Source organism: Grampus griseus (genome assembly GCF_964374135.1).
Source record: "Grampus griseus genome assembly, chromosome: 3".
NCBI lineage: Eukaryota > Metazoa > Chordata > Mammalia > Artiodactyla > Delphinidae > Grampus > Grampus griseus.
In genome coordinates this window covers 87,144,759-87,163,276 of record NC_139019.1, presented here as the reverse complement: position 1 = coordinate 87,163,276, position 18,518 = coordinate 87,144,759, and the positions used below count along the sequence as shown (strand labels likewise).

At 37.8% G+C, this 18,518-nt stretch overlaps 1 protein-coding gene across 2 annotated transcripts in view; it reads left to right on the top strand.

The window, feature by feature from the left end:
- Positions 1–433: 433 nt before the first annotated feature.
- Positions 434–18,518, top strand: part of EFNA5 (ephrin A5) — a gene marked incomplete at its 3' end in the record, with an annotated part of 275,394 nt that continues 257,309 nt past the window's right edge. For both annotated transcript variants that reach the window (XM_082649970.1, XM_082649969.1), the window contains exon 1: positions 434–616. In XM_082649970.1, coding sequence (XP_082506096.1) covers positions 492–616 — 125 coding nt within the window. In that variant the 5' untranslated portion in view covers positions 434–491. The remainder of the gene's footprint in view (positions 617–18,518) is intronic.

Genomic DNA, 18,518 nt, shown 5'->3' with positions numbered 1-18,518 from the left:
CGGTGTATGTCTCCCCGCGGCAGTGGCGCGCAACTCCTGGTGACTGTGCAGCGTGCGCCGCCGCCTGCCCCAACCCGCGCTGCCGCCGCCCGGCCCGGCGCGCACCTCCTTCTCCCGGGGTGACCGGCCTGCCGCCGCCGCCCGAGACACAGCTTGGCACCCCTTCCCCCGCCCTCGCCGCCGCCACCACACACACACACACACGCACGCTTCTCTCCATCTTGTGATTCCTTTTTTTCTCCTGAGCCCTCCAGTGGGGGTGCGAGTTTGCCTTTATTCCCCCCACTCCTCCACCTTTATTTCTGTCTCTCCTCCCCCTCCTCAGCTTGGTGTGCGCCTCTTTCTTTTCTCGCCCCTCTTCATTTTTATTTATTCATATTTATTTGGCTCCCGCTCTCTCTCGCCCCTTCTTCCTCCCTCCCTCCCTCCCTCCGGATCCCTGATCTCTCCCCGGAGTGGCGCGTCGGCGGCTCCGCCGCTGGCCAGGCGTGATGTTGCACGTGGAGATGTTGACGCTGATGTTTCTTGTGCTCTGGACGTGTGTGTTCAGCCAGGACCCTGGCTCCAAGGCCGTCGCCGACCGCTACGCCGTCTACTGGAACAGCAGCAACCCCAGGTAAGGCAATGGGGGGCGGAGAGCCGGGGCTACCCGGGCCTCGGGGCCCTGCGGAAGGAGCGGCGGCGCCGGAGATCCGCGCGCATCGGCCGACAGCGGCGCGCACTCAGAGTCTGCGTCGCTCGGGCGCGGATGGCTTTCGAGGCGCCCGCGGGAAACGCTCACTTCGTGCCTCTCATTGTTGAGGTGCGGCAGGGAGCCTGAGCGCCCCTGGGCGTCCCCGGGTCTGCCCAGACCCGATGCTTCTGCGAAGCCCGGGGAGACTCGGAAAAGGCGGGAGCCCGGGAGTGGAGACTTCGCTTCCCACCCGGGCAGGCTGGCCAGCATCCCGAGCCAGGCGCGGGGCTTGGGCACGGGGAGCCCCGGGTGCAAGCCGCCAGGAGCTCCCTCTTGGAGCGTGGCTGCGCAGGGACTGTGGAGGGAACCCGCTAAACATCCCCAAAGTGTTTTTTTGTTTGTTTGTTTTCTTTTTAAATTTTTTCCTTCCCTTTTCCCCGGTGCGCTCAGAAAGCGCACTGGCTGGGGGAAGTGTGGGGGGCTGGGAAGCGGAAGCTTTAGGTTTATATTTTCCTCCTTAACTACGAGGAAATCATCCGACCACTAAGTCAGTCTGGTCCCGGCTCTCTTGGCAGTAGAGAGGCTTCTCCCACCTCCTCCACCTCCCGGTGGGCTCAAGGTGCCAGAAAGTTTGATCTAATGCCGGGTTACGTCATGCTTGCGGAGCTAGCTGCTGGAGTTGGCCGAACCGGGAGGTGGGAGCCCTTCGTCCGAAGCCTGGCAGTGTGCAGCCGGAGGAAAACGCGCGGTTACCTGGAAACGTTTTTCGGGCGCTTCCGAAGCCAGCCGAGTACGCGGGAACCTAGAGACGGGCGCCCGGGGCCGCCCTAGCGCTCCTGCTGGACCCTGGCTTGTTCACGGACCCTGGAAGAGGGGTAGGGGTGGGGTTGTCCAGAGTGCCGGGCGGACCCCTCCCGATCCAGAGCAGGTCCAAGCCCTACTTTCTCCCCGGCAGCAGTCGGCCCCGCTGGGCCCATATTGCTCTGCCTTTCTGGGACCGAGGCCAGCTTCCAGCTTCCAGCTTCCAGCTGTGGGCTGGTCTCGGTGCCCGCCGAGGAGAAGGGAAATAGCATCGATTATACCTAAAATCCCAGGTTTTTCCCTGGGCTGGCGTGGAAGTTGGGAGAAGAAACGCGGAGGCCAAGGGAAGAGTTTGGTTGCTGCGCACCCAGCGCGCTTGGGGAGAGGGGGCTGGTGGGCGCCTCTAGTTTTTCCTACCTCCCGGTGGCCCTCTCCGCCGGCCTCCCGCCTTCCTTTGTTATGCTGGCATAGGAGGGATTCCCCCGCTTGAAGTAATGTTCTCTCAGTTGAAGATGAGCAGATTTCCCTACGAGCCGTACACCGGTTGCCGAACGGGGATAGAGTCCCCCCCACCCCCACCCCCGCTACCTCAGGAAAGATAGTCACACCCAGGTAGCCCAAGTCCTGATTGAATCGCTTGGGCCAAGTGGAGACATCCTTCAAAGTTTGGTTTAAAAAGTCTCCTGAAGGTGGGTGTGGGATGGGAAGCTATTTCTTCTTTGACATGCCACTTACCGCTATTAGGAAAAGAGAAAGAGAAGCCATCCTGCCAGAGGAGATGCCTTTTATTAAAGCTGACAAGACAAATAGAGCAAGCTTTCCAGTTGTGATGGCGTTAAAAGCAAGTCTCATTATGTTGGTTGGTTTTATTCCCCTTTGGGCTTTATTAGACAGCATATTCGAAACAGAGGAATTTATATTTTAAACTTTAGTGCCTTATCAAATAAAACAACAGTGAAATTGGTTAGTTGAATTTGGGACATTTTACTCTTGCTTGTCTTTTGTTTCCCACTCCAAACTTCACAGTGTAATCTTTTTCTCATGGTATTAATTTATTTGGGTACTTGGGTGTTCCAGTCATCCTGGGTTAAAACAGAAAGAATCAGCAACATCCCCACTCTTACCCCCTCCTTCTTAACCTGTCAAACTAGTCTGAGTTAGTTTGAGGACATTTTATCTTAGGTTATCTCTGTTTTATGCTTTTGATACTGTTGTTTGGTTTGAGATTAGCACACTGATTTTTGTCACAGGTCATGTTTTTTAATAGATCTGCCCTGCCTGCGGAAAACTCTTCTGCTCAGGATGCCATGGTGTGTTTGAACCTGCCCAAAGTTAACCTGTAGAATTTTAAAATACCAAGAGTATTCTCAAGTCAGTGTTTTAATTTGAAGTTTGTGGAAATACTTCTCTGATCATTATCAATTTGATAATGTTCAAAAGAAAGAATCATGCAACCCACCCCCCCCAAAAAAGATTCAGCTCTAACTTTAGTATTTTTAGGGATTTGTGTTTATCTTCATATGTTATCACAGTAAAACTTACTTTAAAAAATAATATAATTTTAAAACTAGATACTGGTAGGCAGATTTATCTTAGAAATGTGGAATAAGACGGTGCTTTTCTGATGAATGAAGAAAAGTCAGCTTGGATGTATTTAAAAGGAGCCAAATGCAAAATAAGTAATTTAGAAATAAGTTTATCACAAAAGATAGTGAAAAAATATTTTAGAAAATTTGCAGGGGTCTACTAAATTTTAAACTTTTAATGTTTTACATTTTCTTTTCATCTATGCCATCATTTTGTAAAGTAAGCTAACCATGCTTTTTGGTTTGACATAAATCCTATCTTTTAAGATTTTGCTAAATTAATAATATTATCAGGAGACTTCAGTCTTGTGGAAAAAAGTAGAAAACTTTAATTGCAACTTAAAGAGACTTTAAAGATTTTTCTCTTAGAAGAAGAGTTCAGCGGACACGTTAAGCTGATAATAAATGGATATTGTGGCAAAATGAAGTAAATATATTTTAGCTTATACTAATGGACTTCATTTGAAATTATGTTTAGATAAAATTAAAATTAAGTATTACATCTTGATCACAGGATTTAAATTTCTTATTTTGTAACTTGTGTAGTCATAGGAGTTTATCAGCTGCATTGGGTTTCATTACTGACTGCTTTGATAACAGAAGCGTCCATAGATCTAAGTTCACAGAGGAAAAAAATATAAAATGTATTTGCTGTCAGATGGTTTTGCTGTTAGAATCTGTCTTCCCAAGCATTCACTTCTGGGAAATAGATGTTTAATTTTTAAATGCTGATAACTTTTTAATTGGCAGTATTTATTGGGCAGTGGACCACATTGATTTTATGTATTGACTTGCTACAGATCTCTGAAATAGCAACTGAGACCTAACAGTCTGAATAAAAATATATGATAACATTTTTGTAAATGCACATTTCATATTTTAAACGTTTGAAAAGTTGTATGAGTTTCACCTAAATCGTGAGAGTAATAGAAAGATCCTTTTAATGTTATGCTCAATTCCGAACCGGCCTGTTACTAAGTAAGTTTGAGTAATGAAGATCCAAGTCAAGGAGATTATAACTATGGATAGAATATTTGTGTCTAATTTCTTTAATAATGGAAAAAGCTTTTAAGTAACTTTAAAAAAGACTTTCAATAATAAAACTTCCTTTACATTCTCCCTTAGTAGCTACGTTTATAAAGGTAGAGGTGACTCAATATTAAGAGTATGCCGCTTAATTTGAAACATGCTATAAACAGTTTGGTGCTTCCAAAGATAATATTCTTTCAAATGCTGTGTATGTTGAAAAGTTCTTGGATTCATTTGACCACTTGCCAAAATGATGCTGGGATAATTAAACATGTCTCCTACTGGTTGGCATTAATAGATGGAATAGTAAAATAATACAGTGGCAAATACAACCAGCATACTTTAAGAGTACCGATTTTCTTCACTTAGTACTTTGCTTCTGTTAAGGTTTGAGAATCACCAATTTAAAATGTTATTCTCTTATGGGAAACGATATCCCTATAATTCATCTGGGATTTTCTAAATTTCAGCCTAACCATATGTTTTCTGTGGACTTGTAAATTAAACATTTCATGTTAGAGTAGCAGGTAATTGACACTATTTAGTTTTGCAAACATGTAATCTTGAGTTGTGAAAGTGATGTGAATTCTAGGTCAACACTCCCAAATCTTTCAGGCAGTATAGGTGATATGTATGTGACTAAGTAGAGAGTAGTAACATTTTTCCCTGATCATATAGCCCTTGCATATTTTTTCTCTTTCAAAATTCACTTGTTTCATTAAAAAAAATCTGAGCTTCCAGTGTTTTATATATATATATATATACCAGTATACCAGTACTGTGCCTTTCCCACTGACAAATGAAATCAGTTTGGTCTAAATCTAGGAATTTGTTTTGAGGAAAGATGGAAAGTTGATCTTGGTTTTGAGTGAGTTGTATCACCAACCCTGATAACTTTATTTTTGAAATTTTAAGTGTTTTAAATAATACTTCATATGTTAGAAACAAAAGTTCTTCAAGTAAAAGACATTACTTAGAATCTTTTAACTTTATTAACTCTGAACCTTAGTGTAATGTATCATTTTATTAGATGTAATGGGATAATTTTGTTATTTTGATATTTATATCAGAATTTTATAAACATCTGCTTTAAAAATAAAAATAAACATCTGCTTTAAAAACAAAGTGATGAAAATTTATATCCACTGTAGGAAACCTGAAGTGTTTTTACCCTTATCCATTTGTAGGAGACCTGAAGTGAATTTTCCCCCTCTTACCCTTTGTTTAATCTAGAAATTTGTAGAAGAAAAGTGTGCTTCTTATTCTTGGCCAGTTTTCCATAGAAGTTTGAAAGCAAAATAAGCCATTGAGATGTTATGTTCCATTGATTTTATACATTATGTTATGTATTCGTAATAAGCTATCAGAAATAGTCAACTGTCTTTTTCTTAGGCGACTGGAACATCAGTGCTGCTTGAGGCACGCTTGGCTGTTCCGTGTGAGACCAAGGTCAATATACTCTTCATGATTAAAAGAATCAGAGAGAGCCTTCAGTAGTTCATTACTCCCTGTTCGTTGATTTTAGTGGTATTAACTAAGCCATTGGCTCACTGAACGAATATCTTGTTGCCATATGTGTTCTGACTGATGATCAATAGCTCTAGAGGCTTCCACCTTTGAAGACTGAGGATCAGATTTGGAGGGAGCACTTAGTTATTTGGGGGCAAATTAGCCTTGTGAATTTCTTGCCATTTAATCCTGTAAGATGCCTCTGAAGAGGCATTTCATTGCATTCTGTCCACTGGCCTGATTTCCTGTTGGATGGGACAGATAAAGATGAGCGCCTCCTTTTCTCCCCTGTTGCTATGAACCAAGCAAGCTACCAGCTTCATGCTGGGCCAAGAAAATTAATGAATACAATTAGTCCTTCAGGAGTCCTGGCCTTTGCAAACTTAGAAGTATATGCCAAAAGAATGTACCTTTGAGGAAGAGAAAACATTGAAATAGAAAATGAACAAAACATAAGAATATGTTAAGAACAGAATTTTATGTGAGGGTAACATTTGGTTTATTGTTTAGTTTTTTTTCTTTGTCCAATATATATCATTTGATTAATAGTTTTTGAAAAAAGATACCCCTCAGCCCTCTTCATTTTTTGTGTTGGTTTTGAATAACTTCCAGCAGTAATGAGGATTTAAAAAGCTATGATATTTTATTTTAGATAATGAACCACTCTATGTTAACTGATGCCATATAATCAATTTTCTTTTCAGAAACAGTATACAAACTGTTAAAACAGCAGCCCTGATTAGAATGTCTTTGTTGAAAAGGAAGCTTGTATGTCTCTAAGCACAGTGAGGAAGTTCTGGCCACTTACCCAGGATGCTCAGTCAGGACTAGTCTTCCAAACCGAGAAAAAATTGCCTCTCCTCATTTGTGACAGATAATGCCTTCATATTCAGGTATAAAACCTCAAAGAGGAGTGTAAGAAATGAGATATTAATATTCACTTTTAGTAATTTGTCTTATGATGGTGGTCTTAGACAGCTAAACATCAATAAATTATTGTCTCTTTTAAGGGCCTGATATATATTATTAGATTTATATTTTAGTCTGCTTCTCAACCTATACCCTGAGCTGTTTTGTGGAAAAGTTTCTTGTGATTAATTTGAACTTCCAGTGTTTCTGAATGGGATATTACTCACTACCAGGAGATCTTTTTTCTCTGGATTTTGCCTGTATTCATGTTTTCAAAATTGTCTGTTACAAACAAGGCAGCATAATGACATAGAAGAACTTAGTTTAAAAGTAAAAAGTAGTAATGCAGGTTTTTCTGTATCACAACTATTATGCCTAGTTTTGAGCATAAACAAAAATTTTTCCTTCTATTTTACTCTTCTTGATAATCTATACTCCTTATTGTACTCTGAAGGGTTTATTGTGAACTACTGAAGTCTCTACACTGTTTTCTAATCTGAAATCTGTGTAGATGGAAACTCTTTATTTTTAGGCTTTTGAATATAGTATTCAAACAGTGAGCCATAGATTTCAATAAAACCATTATTTTAAAACAGTGAAAACTTCTCCTTGAGTTAGCTGGTTGCTGGGAGACGGTAGTGTACTACAGTGATGGTTAGCTCAGCTTTCATTCAGGTAGAATTCTATCATTTTCAATAAGGAAAAATAAACCTTTGTCATCTTGAGAAACATTCTTCATGCAATTGACAGTTGACAGGCTGAAGAAAATGTTACTGTCAGGTCTTATTTTCCCCTCAAGTGAGAAATAAAAATAGTTTTGAGTGATTTTTTTTAAAAAAATCTATTAAAAACTTATTTCAAAATGGAGGAAAATGTTTTTAGTTTTTATGTGTATGTCACAGAGTTAATCTGCCATTTGCTTCAGGGAAGGTCATCAAAGTGCAGTTCCAGGAGAGGTTGTCTAACAGCTAAGTTCCTAGGGTATTACCTTTGAAAAGCCAAATACAGTTGATTTGTTTGTAAAAGGATATCTATCACTGGACATTTTATGATGGAGTTCTGTAAGAGATATAAGATATAAATATTATTCCTGTTACTGGTTATCAAGTGACCTGATTTTTGGGACTGATGATCATGATTCTGATACGAAGGACAATTGGGAATTTTGGTTTTGTGACATCTCTATGTATATGCATTGGGCAATCACCTTATTAGCACACAAAGATCAAAACTTTAAAAAAAATTGCTTTGCTATTAATAATTTTCAGTAACTGCACAGAGTAATCCGTAAATTTCCATGTGGAAGTGCATGAATATATACTTGGAGATTAGAAAAAAATATACCAAAGTTCTTGTTTCTTGATTTAGAAAAGCTAGTTTTTTGGCTTTCAGTTAAATCAGCGTTTCTTTTCTTTCCCCCTAGAAGCAGCCATCTTGTTTTAAGACCGATTTTACTTCTTTCATGAAAATGGTCCGGAAATGAATATGGACGATAGAAAAGGACTAAACCATTTTGGGATCATTTTGGCAGTGCTCTACATTTAAAGCTCTATCTTAAGTTATTCGTGAGCTCACTAGAATGCTATCTTCTTGTATTTAGTTGACAAAAAGGGTATTTTAACTTAGTAATTATATATTTTAAACCTAGGCATATTATATTTTCATGTTAAATATTGGGCTGTACCATGTTTACAAATGTAGTTTTCTCTTGAAGCTTATAATTTATTGTTAATTTCTCAGTGATATATTAGTAGCCCCTATTATCACCACCACCCCCAGACCCTGACTTCGTTTTTCTTACTGTACTAAGCAGTCCTTTTTGTTTGTTGGTTGATTTTTTTTTTTCCAAATTGCACAGCGTTAGCAGGAATCTTTCTCTAGTAAGTGGTAGTGATAAAAATATAGTTACCTCCAAAAATGAAGCATTTGGGGTGCTTTAAGAAGTGTTATATGAAGCCAGAGCCTTTTTGGTCCCTGGAATATAGGCTTTCACAATCTCATTACTAAACCATTCTTGTGGGTTCTTATAGAAAATTATTTTGGAAGTAAATTCATATTTGTTTTTAAAAATTATGAGAGTATACTAATTGAGACTGTTATATTTTCCACCATGTTTTGTATTTCTGGATACATTTGGAGGAACATGTGGTCTAGTAAACTTTACCAAAAATTTATACTACACTTCTCGCCACTGCATCTGTTTGACGATGTCTGGGAACATTATTCCCATGTACTGAAGTAAAAACAGAACGTCTTAAGACTAATTTCAAAGTAACCTGACTCAGTCAGTCTGATTAAACTGGGCACAAATTGAATACTACTTATGTCACAGATTGCTTCAGTTCATTAGAAGTAGGATTTTTGATGGTTGCAAGTACAATGTAAAGGAGATAAATAAAATACATGTTTTAAGATTGGATATACATCTCATGGACTTCTCATTAAAGTCCAAGTATGAGTTGACAGTTTTTGTACCAAAACGCTTTCCTCTGCTATCCATCATCTGTTTTTCTTTGACTGATGGAGAAGACTAAAATAACCAAGGGTTCAAAATGACCTTTTTGTTTTAAATGAACTAACAAATACTTTTGTTTTTTCTTCCCGTTTCTAAGGTGTCAGAATAGCCATTCTAGTTTTATTAGTGATTTATGTATGTGGAAACTATAATTCACAATTAGCTCTTGCCTCTTACTATGAAAATACATATTATAAAAGTAAATGAAAGTATTTTCTCCTATTAAAAAATGCAGTTTTGTGGTTTGATGCAGTCGTGGCTTATTTTGGTTGGATAATTGTAGTGCTAATTGTTATCTAGATTTTGATGGTGGTGGGCATGATACTTGATGTTTTCTGGTACTTAGGTGCCGGGGGATATATGGCTTTGTCACATTTGCCTAACTTTAATAATATATAGGGGACTTAACCTTTTGGTTAAGTTATTTTTAATGGTATTTAATTGTATGGAGTCAAATGGGATTAGGGAGAAAAAGAAAAATAATTCTAAATATGGGGAAATTATCTCTTGTGTTTAACAATTAGGTTAAACAAAGTGGGAGCAAATGAGCCTAGTTCCCGTCTATTGTTTCAGGGCAAGAAAATACAGACAGATGTCGGAATGTGGAAGCTGTGACCTCTGACCCACACAGCATGGCCACTGCTGTGGCACACAAGTGTCCTGAGCCACCATCGTAGCAGCACTTTTTGAAGTGACTGACACTTGAGATGGAGAACCCGAAACTGATTCTGTAGCTATTTGTAGCTCTCCGAAATCTCATTCTTTTTAGCTTCAATTTTAAGTTCCTCACCTTACGTTTTATGAAAAACGTTTCTTTGTTTGGCTCAGACAGTGCTTTTGTGACTTCTAGAAGGGGTCTGTAACCCTGTAGTCGCTATCAATCTTTTCCTCCCAATAGATTTATTCATCGGGTTGGGATAATGGAGGAAACTCAGATGTATGGCTCTGCTGCACCAAGTATTTATCTGCTTTATTTAGCTAATATGTACTTTTTAAAAGACAAGTGAAAGCAGTGGTTTTGTTGAAGGTCCTTTCTTTTAGTCTCTGCTCTGCAATCTCGCCAATAACCCCAGGGTTCAGACAGACCATTAATGTTTTAGATACTGTGGCATTCAGTATTTTCTTCATATATTTGTTTACTATTACTGCTGCAATAAACTTTTATGCTTATTTCTGTAGTTTTCTGGCAGGGACTCCATTTATTAAAATTTAGTGACCCAGCACTAAGAAGGGTACAGTTCAAATGGTGGTGCTCCTGACAGGGTTTTGTGTCAAACAAGAGAAAATAATAGGGAAATGAAAGCTGCCAAAATGTGTCTCCCAATTACTAATTAATCAGGCGATAAAGGACCTCAGTGACAGATCTGGTGTCTGCCATGACAGCAACTTGGGAGATGCCTTATTTTAAATACTGTATAAAACAAATTGAAGTAAGCCTCAGGGACTATAGCACCCAGATATTTGATATCACAAGTGTTAATTTTTTAAGTCTGTATAAAGCAAGGCAAAACCCAAAATTGAAACTGAATCTTTGTATTCTTCACTGATAGTATCAAAACATAAAGCTATTCTTTATGTATTTTGCTTATTAATAAGCAATGCCTTTATTCTTATTAATATTTTAGTACAGATATAATAGTATTCTTGGTTTTAGTATTGATGTAGCATTGTATACCTACTTTATCCTCGATAGAGACTTGGGAAAAAATTAAAATTTTTTTCTATCATATGCCTGTCATCAATATTTTAAGTATTACTATAATTGAAGAACAAAATTCTCCCCACCCCTGGAAATATATGTTTTTGCTGTCCCAGAGGTTCCAGTCTTTTCTGGCAATGTTCCCACTATGGTTGCAGGACCCATAATTAAATGCCTGTTTATTATTATTAGTTTATTTTTTCCATAGCTGTTACCACCTAAAAAGAAAAGGGTCTTGTATGGAACTATAGCTGTCAGGGGAACAATGAAAACTAATTACACACTCTGCTATCACTGTTGTCGACTATACTCTTGGGAAAACAACAACATGACAGTGTGTGTGTGTGTGTGTATGGTGGGGTGTGTATATGTATACAGGATATTCCATATGATTATATACGTATGGGGTCAGACACATCTGATGGCTTAACTTAAAACTCTGGGTTCCCTGAAGCAAAAAAAAAAAAAATGTATAAAGGACAATTGAATTCAGTTAATTAAATAGAAAAAAAGCAGTTCTTTATTGGGGAGAGTATTCCTGATTTAGTATCCGTCCTTTAAAATATGGCCTAAGAGAGTCAGCAATAATCATGACTCTGAATATCTCATTATTTTGAGTATCATTTTGGAATGGTCCTGTTACCGGTACATCTATGCTATTAATGTATTTGATTATTTACTACATAATTATCTCTTTCACAAATTATTTCTTTCCTTCGCTTTAGAGTTCTGAGTTAGTATCTGGTTATTTGAGGACTGATTACTCAGTTTGTTTATTATGTATATTTCCCTGTCACTGTATTTCTCTTTTGTTGGCTTTGGCCATTTCACTGTTCAGTAGTTGGATTTGAGAAAGAAAAGAAAACTAAAAAAATGATGTTTCTGAAACTTATAGCAGCTTTCGTATGAGATTTGGTAAGAAAAGACTTGGAGGCTATTGAATAACTTGAGGTTTGGAATCAGTTTTGGATTTTAATCATCCATGCCATTCTTGTTCTCTGGTACCACATAGAATCAGGACTTGGCCCTATATAATGGTTTCCATTACTAATTCGATTTCTTGGGTGAATTCTCCTTACTGTATTTAAAACCAGAGCCAAATGGGCGAATTCAGAAATTATATGTTGATTTAAACTTAGTTTTCCAAAGTTTTCACATTAAAGCAACATTATAGATAAATATCTAACGGAAGTAATATATTCCTATATTGAATATCTAAAGGTTACAATTGATAAAATATTGAGTGATACCTGCAGACACTGAGAGGCACACAGTGGATTCGGAGATGCATAAGACAGCATCTGTACCCTTAAAGAACTTGCAGTTTTGTGTACGTTTAAGAACTGTATACACGTAATCACAGTGCAAAGTAGAAGATACTCTAAGAAGTGTTCACATATGGATTTATTCAGCTAATATTTATCGAGTGTCCACTGTGGGCCAGGTATTGTTCTTAGTACTGGAGATATTGCAGGAAACAATATATAAACAACATCGCTGCCATCATGAAGCAGTCAATTTGCGATTTCTAGATCACTGCTTTTCACACTCTAATGTGCACACAAGTCCTCTGAGGATTTTGTTGAAATACAGATTTTAATTCAGTAGAGCTGGGGCGGGGTCTGACATTCTGCATTTCTAGCGAGCTCCCAGGTGGTATTGATGCTGCTGGCCCATGAACCACAGTTGGAGCAGCTGGGTTCTAGATAAATCAGTGGGGAGAGAGATTACTTCTGGTTTCTTATCAAGGGCTCTTGGTTGTACTTGCCCTGAACTTTCTGTATAGTTCTACAGTTTCTCAAGTGGCTTAGTATTTGCATGAGTGCAAGTTATTTATCTTAAGACCAGGTAGTCTTCATTTCTTGCGACTTTACCCCAAATCTCAGACAAATAAAATAGATCTTTACATTGAGGTTTATGTGTCATTAAAATACAACACTATCAAAAGTAACAGGCCAGGGATTTTGATGTAAGTCTTGCTCTTTATAGACAAATCTACTGGAGTGAAAATATTGCCTTGGTCCAAAAAGTTTAAGGAGGATCCTGTCATAAATGTCTCAATATATTTGCAAACCCTCCCCAGAGATATTTTCTATGGCAATGCCAGAATTACACCTCAGAAACAGATTTTTAACACTTTCCAATTGAAATCCATATGGTCAAATGAACCTCAAATGTTCATCTTACATTCGGCACAGAAGATGACTAACAATTTTTCTGCTTCCACTGGCAGGGTTTCTTGTGGGTGACTTTAGGAGCCTACACTTCCTTGGAGACTTGGGAGGAAAACAGCTGTCTGCTCTAAAATTCCATGATTCTAGTGTCCTTAGTAATCTTTGTTTCTATAGAGTCTCGGTAATATAAAGTCTATAAATACGCTTCTGTTTTTTTCACAGCATATATATCATTTGCTTTTGCAAAACAATTGTGTGATGCTTGTATTCACAAGTAAAGGGTGGAACTAGTTAAATTCAGATTACTCTGCCTGCTTACTTGTTGTTCCTCACTCTTTGTGTATAAATACAATATTCCCACTCTTCTTAAGTGAACTTGAAAGTCTTTGAAAGCATAAGTAGACTTACTTAACCGATATACCTCTATGGAACAATTATTAAAAGGAAGATGAAACTGTTTGCCTGTAGACCAGCTATATTTGTATGAAAATAAACAAAAAGAAGGGAAGGATGGTTAGCACTCTTAATTCAAATATCCTTTTGTTTTTAATAACGATTTTACCAATACTTTTCTATAGTTAATTATCAAACAGAAGCAAATCTTTTCATTTTCAGATCCTTGGCAAAATGGATTTAATTAAAATATTGTGTAACTTTTATAAGAACTATGAATATTATTAAGAATAGTAAATCAAGACACGTCTGTTTTGCTTGTTCTTTGTAGGTTTATATTTATTCTCATGATGGTGTAAATAAGCATCTGAGACAGTGACTTTGAGGTGACACCCACTTAGAGTTTCTAGTTTTATGATTCTCATAGATAAAGAAATTCGAGAATCTTCTGTGACTATGTGTGAACTTCAGTGATTCCTAAAAATGAAGTGTGCTTAGAAGATTATTAAATTTAGAAATAGGATATCTTTATTGATTAAAATGAAGTCATTTGCATATCTCCAAGGAATGGCTTTGTTCAAAATGGAGTTAATATACCTAAGATTTGTGGTCATTGCCATGTTTAGATAAAGCAGAAGATACTCAATAGTTCCAGTTATTGTTTTACCCCTCCATTTTTTAAAAGGGAAAATAAATACATTGAACACTTTTTATTTAACTCAAGGCTATTAACAGTGATTTGTCCTCAGATTAATAGGTTGTAACCAAGTTCTTGATACACTGATATTTCTACATTTAAGATTGTTTTGACTGCATAAAATAAAGGCATTGAATTTATGTACTTTTTTTTTTGTTTTGAGTTTTTATAATAGCAGCTGTTTTGGATAAAACTTCGAACGGGTTTGGGTGTCGTCTAGGCAAGGCTCAGAGAGTAAGATATTAAAAATCCTATGTCAGATTTGATTTTTAAATTGTCTTTGTTAACATTTTTTTGTTACATTTCAGATCTAGTTAAATTTCAGCTCTAATTGAGTTTAACTATGCCATTACATTTGTAATGATTAATTTTGAACCTCAGTTTCTTCACCCTAACAGATAAATGGGTATAATCAAAATGTCTCCTTCAGATCTGTGAAAATTTGAAGGAAAGTATATCTGTAGCAGGATTTTTAAAAAGGTTATAAAAATTAGAGTAGAGATTGAGGGGGTCACCTCACTTTGCACTGATGCATCTTACTGTATAATTCTATATATTCTTGTAAGTTGCATAGAAATACAGTCTTACAGATAAAATTTTATTTTCAAAACATCATGGAAGAGTTGACTTTTTAAAAAAGATCAAGTTGTCTTATTTTGTAATATATGTTGTCCCTGATAGATATGATTTATGCATTTATATAGGATTTTCTTTTAAAGGAATTCACATTTCAGGCTTTATCTAGTGATTTCTACATGAGTAATAATGTGTGAAGAGTGACACTTGAGAGGCAAGTCAGCTAGGACCTTCTTCCAGAAAGGAAATTTGGATCTCCTCGTGAAGTTGCTGCCCTCTCAGGTTGTCTCCAATATATTGTTTCCTCTTTGACTTCTAAAACCCTAGTATTCTGCTTTGGACTTCACAGGTATAATGAGATTATCTCCATCTCAAAAGAGAAATTAATGAATACCGACACCCTTTTGGAGAATGCTTGTATATCCAATGAGGAGCTTGTTGAAACAAATCAATTCCTGTCTGGGGCTGTTCCTTACAGGCAGCCCAGCTGTCCCTGGGATCCTTGGATTCTTCTGAATCCTACTGCCAGAAAAACAGGGTTTAGCCTCTTGACGCCTCTGTGCTTAAAAAACTCCTGTTATCGACTGCTTTTAAACTTAGTACATATTAATTATGCACACATTGATGTTAGGAGCATAAATAGATCGTAACAGCGTCTAGCTAAGAAAAGAGACAGAATTTGTCAAGGAACACATATTTTAATGCACTGAAACCTAAGTTTCCTTTAACACATTACTGTCAAAGGGCCACTTTCCTGTAGAATTGTCTGGTGGTTACTCAAAGCAGGTTTTACTTCATATGTGTATAGCTAATCAGGAGAATAGCAAGTGTGCCTGTTACTTGTTTAAAAATTGCAATCGTGTACTTACGTAATTATTTTATAACATTTTACTCCTGAAGATATAAACCTCACTTAAGGCAAAAAAAATGTAATTCATAAAGGAAATTGTCAATGATCCTTATGTGCTGTACCCAGAAATTTAGTGACAACTGAGGGCAGCACTTGGCCAGTAGCAATAAAATATTGAAGTTAGTATTAGCAATACCAAAATTATTTGAAAGAGAACTGGTAACTCTCTATAACTGATTTCCCTTAAAAGTTCAGTGTTTTAATATTTGGAATTGCTATGCTCACCAGACTATCAGACTGACCTTTTTTACACTTGTATCATCTCATACAAAAGAAGGCTTCTTTTGTCCTGCTAAATTGGAAGTTAAGATTTGTCAAGGGAATGAGCTTGCTATGAGTTTATTTCAAGCTTTAAACTTTGTAATTTTTATGTTACTTGGATTCAGTATGATGAATGGTTAATGGTTACAATCCCTCCTGTGTTCCAGGCTTCCTTTCTTGGCAAAAGGGTAGTCAAGAAGTTTAAATTTTGATGACATACTTATTGACACTCTGTATTATTAAAAAAATAATTCTTTATAACTCTTATATATCAGTTTAAAAATATTAGCCAGAGGCTTTATTTCAGCTAGGCTGACTTTGTATTTTCTTTCCGTGAGCGCATGTTGATTGATCAAATTAAGTGTATAGCAATCCAGTAATTCCTTAAGATGTGGCAGTAATTGGATTGAGTTGCATTTTAATTATTTAGCTTTTATTAATATGGTAAATATTTTAGTAAAGATTAGAGCTGAACATATTTCAGTGCAATTTAAACAAACATGATAGAACAAGCCTATCCTAATATACCTAACCTTTTACCTCATATATTTTGAGGAAGAGTGGTTTGAATTCTCTCCATTCTTTTTGTGAAATGCCAAATTATGTCAATGTATTTTGCTTGTTTAAGATATAGACAATGGTGAACTGCCCTTTAATACTAGGTCATCATAAACTAGAATTTTTAAGTTTAGACAGTTGCAAAACCTCTTTAATTTCTCTCGTATTAAAATTTTTGGATCATCTGACTGTCCTTATGGAAATATTGTAAAATGCGAATGGAATGTATAGTTAGGTCTTTAAGCAGGAACAATGAAGTCTCCTTATTGATTTGAATGGAATAATGAGCATTATAATTGGTTATGGCAGACAACTATGAATTTCTTTCCTCAGGTATCGAACTGAAATCTCTAGTAATTTTATATGGCCTTAATCATTTTAGTAAAACTTCCCAACTGTTATTTCGGGTTAGTTTTATGACAATTAACTCCTTAAAAAAATAAAATTAAACCAATGGGCAAATATAAAAATTTTACAGTTGAATAGTTTTCACCTCCCTCCGCATCCCACCTCCCACCTGCCATCCCATAGAAAGCCACTGTCGCTGGGGGGAAGAGAGTGTTTGTGACTTGTTTTTTTCGGTTACTCTCTTCAGAGCCGCAGATCTACCTTCTCAATGTTGCCAAGCTAGCAGACACGCGTACTGGTATTTACCATAGCGCGCTCTCGATTCTGGGTGTTTGGTAATCACAACTTCTTTTTCGGGACACACTTGAATTGGTAGTATATATACGTGAGATCTGGTTTGGGAGTCAGCCAAGGAGTTTGGACTAACTTCCCCTAGGGCCCTCGCATTGCCCTTCTGGGCAGAGCAGGCAAACACTGGCAAGCTTTGAGTGGTTGATCGCATCAGGGCCCCTGTTCACAGGTATACAGGGGTCACACTAAGTGGATTTGCACTGTGGCCTAATACGGAGTTTTAAGACTGCAGTAATCAGTGTTGGAAGACGATTGGTTTTTCTTGTTGTAAATTGCTAATTAGTATCCAAAGTCTAACCTGTTTTGTTGCACTGCCTCCCTTTTTTTCTCTGAGAAAGTGGTTTGGACAGTAATCTATTTACTCTGTCTCTACAGCCCTCTTCCCTCTTGTTAAATAAAATCTAGAAACCTCTGGCGGCTCCCCACTGTTGAGTTCTGCTTGGAAGGAGCTTTAAAACAGTGGCTCTAAACTGAAGTAAATATTGACTGGGGCTGGGGCTGGCTGAGGCCTGCTCAAAGCCTCCTATTGTTCTTGCTTAGTCAGCACTCCAGAGGCAGCTCAAGTATGCATGTGTTAGGAGGAGAAGAAAGGCTGCGCAGGGAAATTAACAGGGCCCACAGCTGAACTCCTAAATGCACCATATAGAGGAAAGAGAAGCTGACTACAAAGCCAGCAGGAGCTTATGCTGGGTTACAGAGAATTTGGGAGACTGGAGTGCCAAAACACTCTCTGCCCTCTTTCAGAAGTTTAAGGTACATGGAGCTATTGGTCTTGGTGGGTCCGGCCCTTCATGCCAGATGCCCTGTTCTCAAGGGCACATGAAGTGTAGCATTCTGGTGGAGTTGAAAGAAAGATGAGGGGTGAACCTGGATTCCAGACTAATCCTTCTCCCTCCCTGATACCTGTTCTGATGCTTCTGTCAGCCTTTGCAACTTCAGCTGTCATGTCGGATTACACACTCTCTTGGGTCTCCTAAGTGCTTCAGCATCCCTGGGGTATCAGATGGGTGATGGAGAACCATATGTCATCTGAAATGCAACTTCTGAAGTTCTGAAGAGGAGATGTTCTTATTATATGAAAAATTGAAACTTTTTATTTTAAAAAGGAAAATTAAATCATTTAAATATGGAACAGATTCCCTTGTTTAAAGTGGAGTACTTTGAGTAAAAGCTGACTGTATTTTTACCATTCAGTTCAAGAACCCAAACAAACAGCTGGCTGACTTATGTTTTAGTAAAAATCATCCCGGTACATTTACTAACTGGAAAAGTAAACATCCTTAAAATGAAATTCTCATGTGTCCTGACTGCAAAGTGATTTTTAATAAAGACACAGTAAAACCACCAATAGCATATTTGGATTGTTGTTCATTTTGACTAATATTGTAAACGTCCCTACATCTTAATGCCTGGTCTTCTGTGACATTTGATGTGAACCTGTCAGTGCTGAAGACCACATGCAGGCAAATACCAAGACAATTAGAAAATTCATTAATTGTCAAGGCAGTGATCAAAATGTTCTGCTTCAC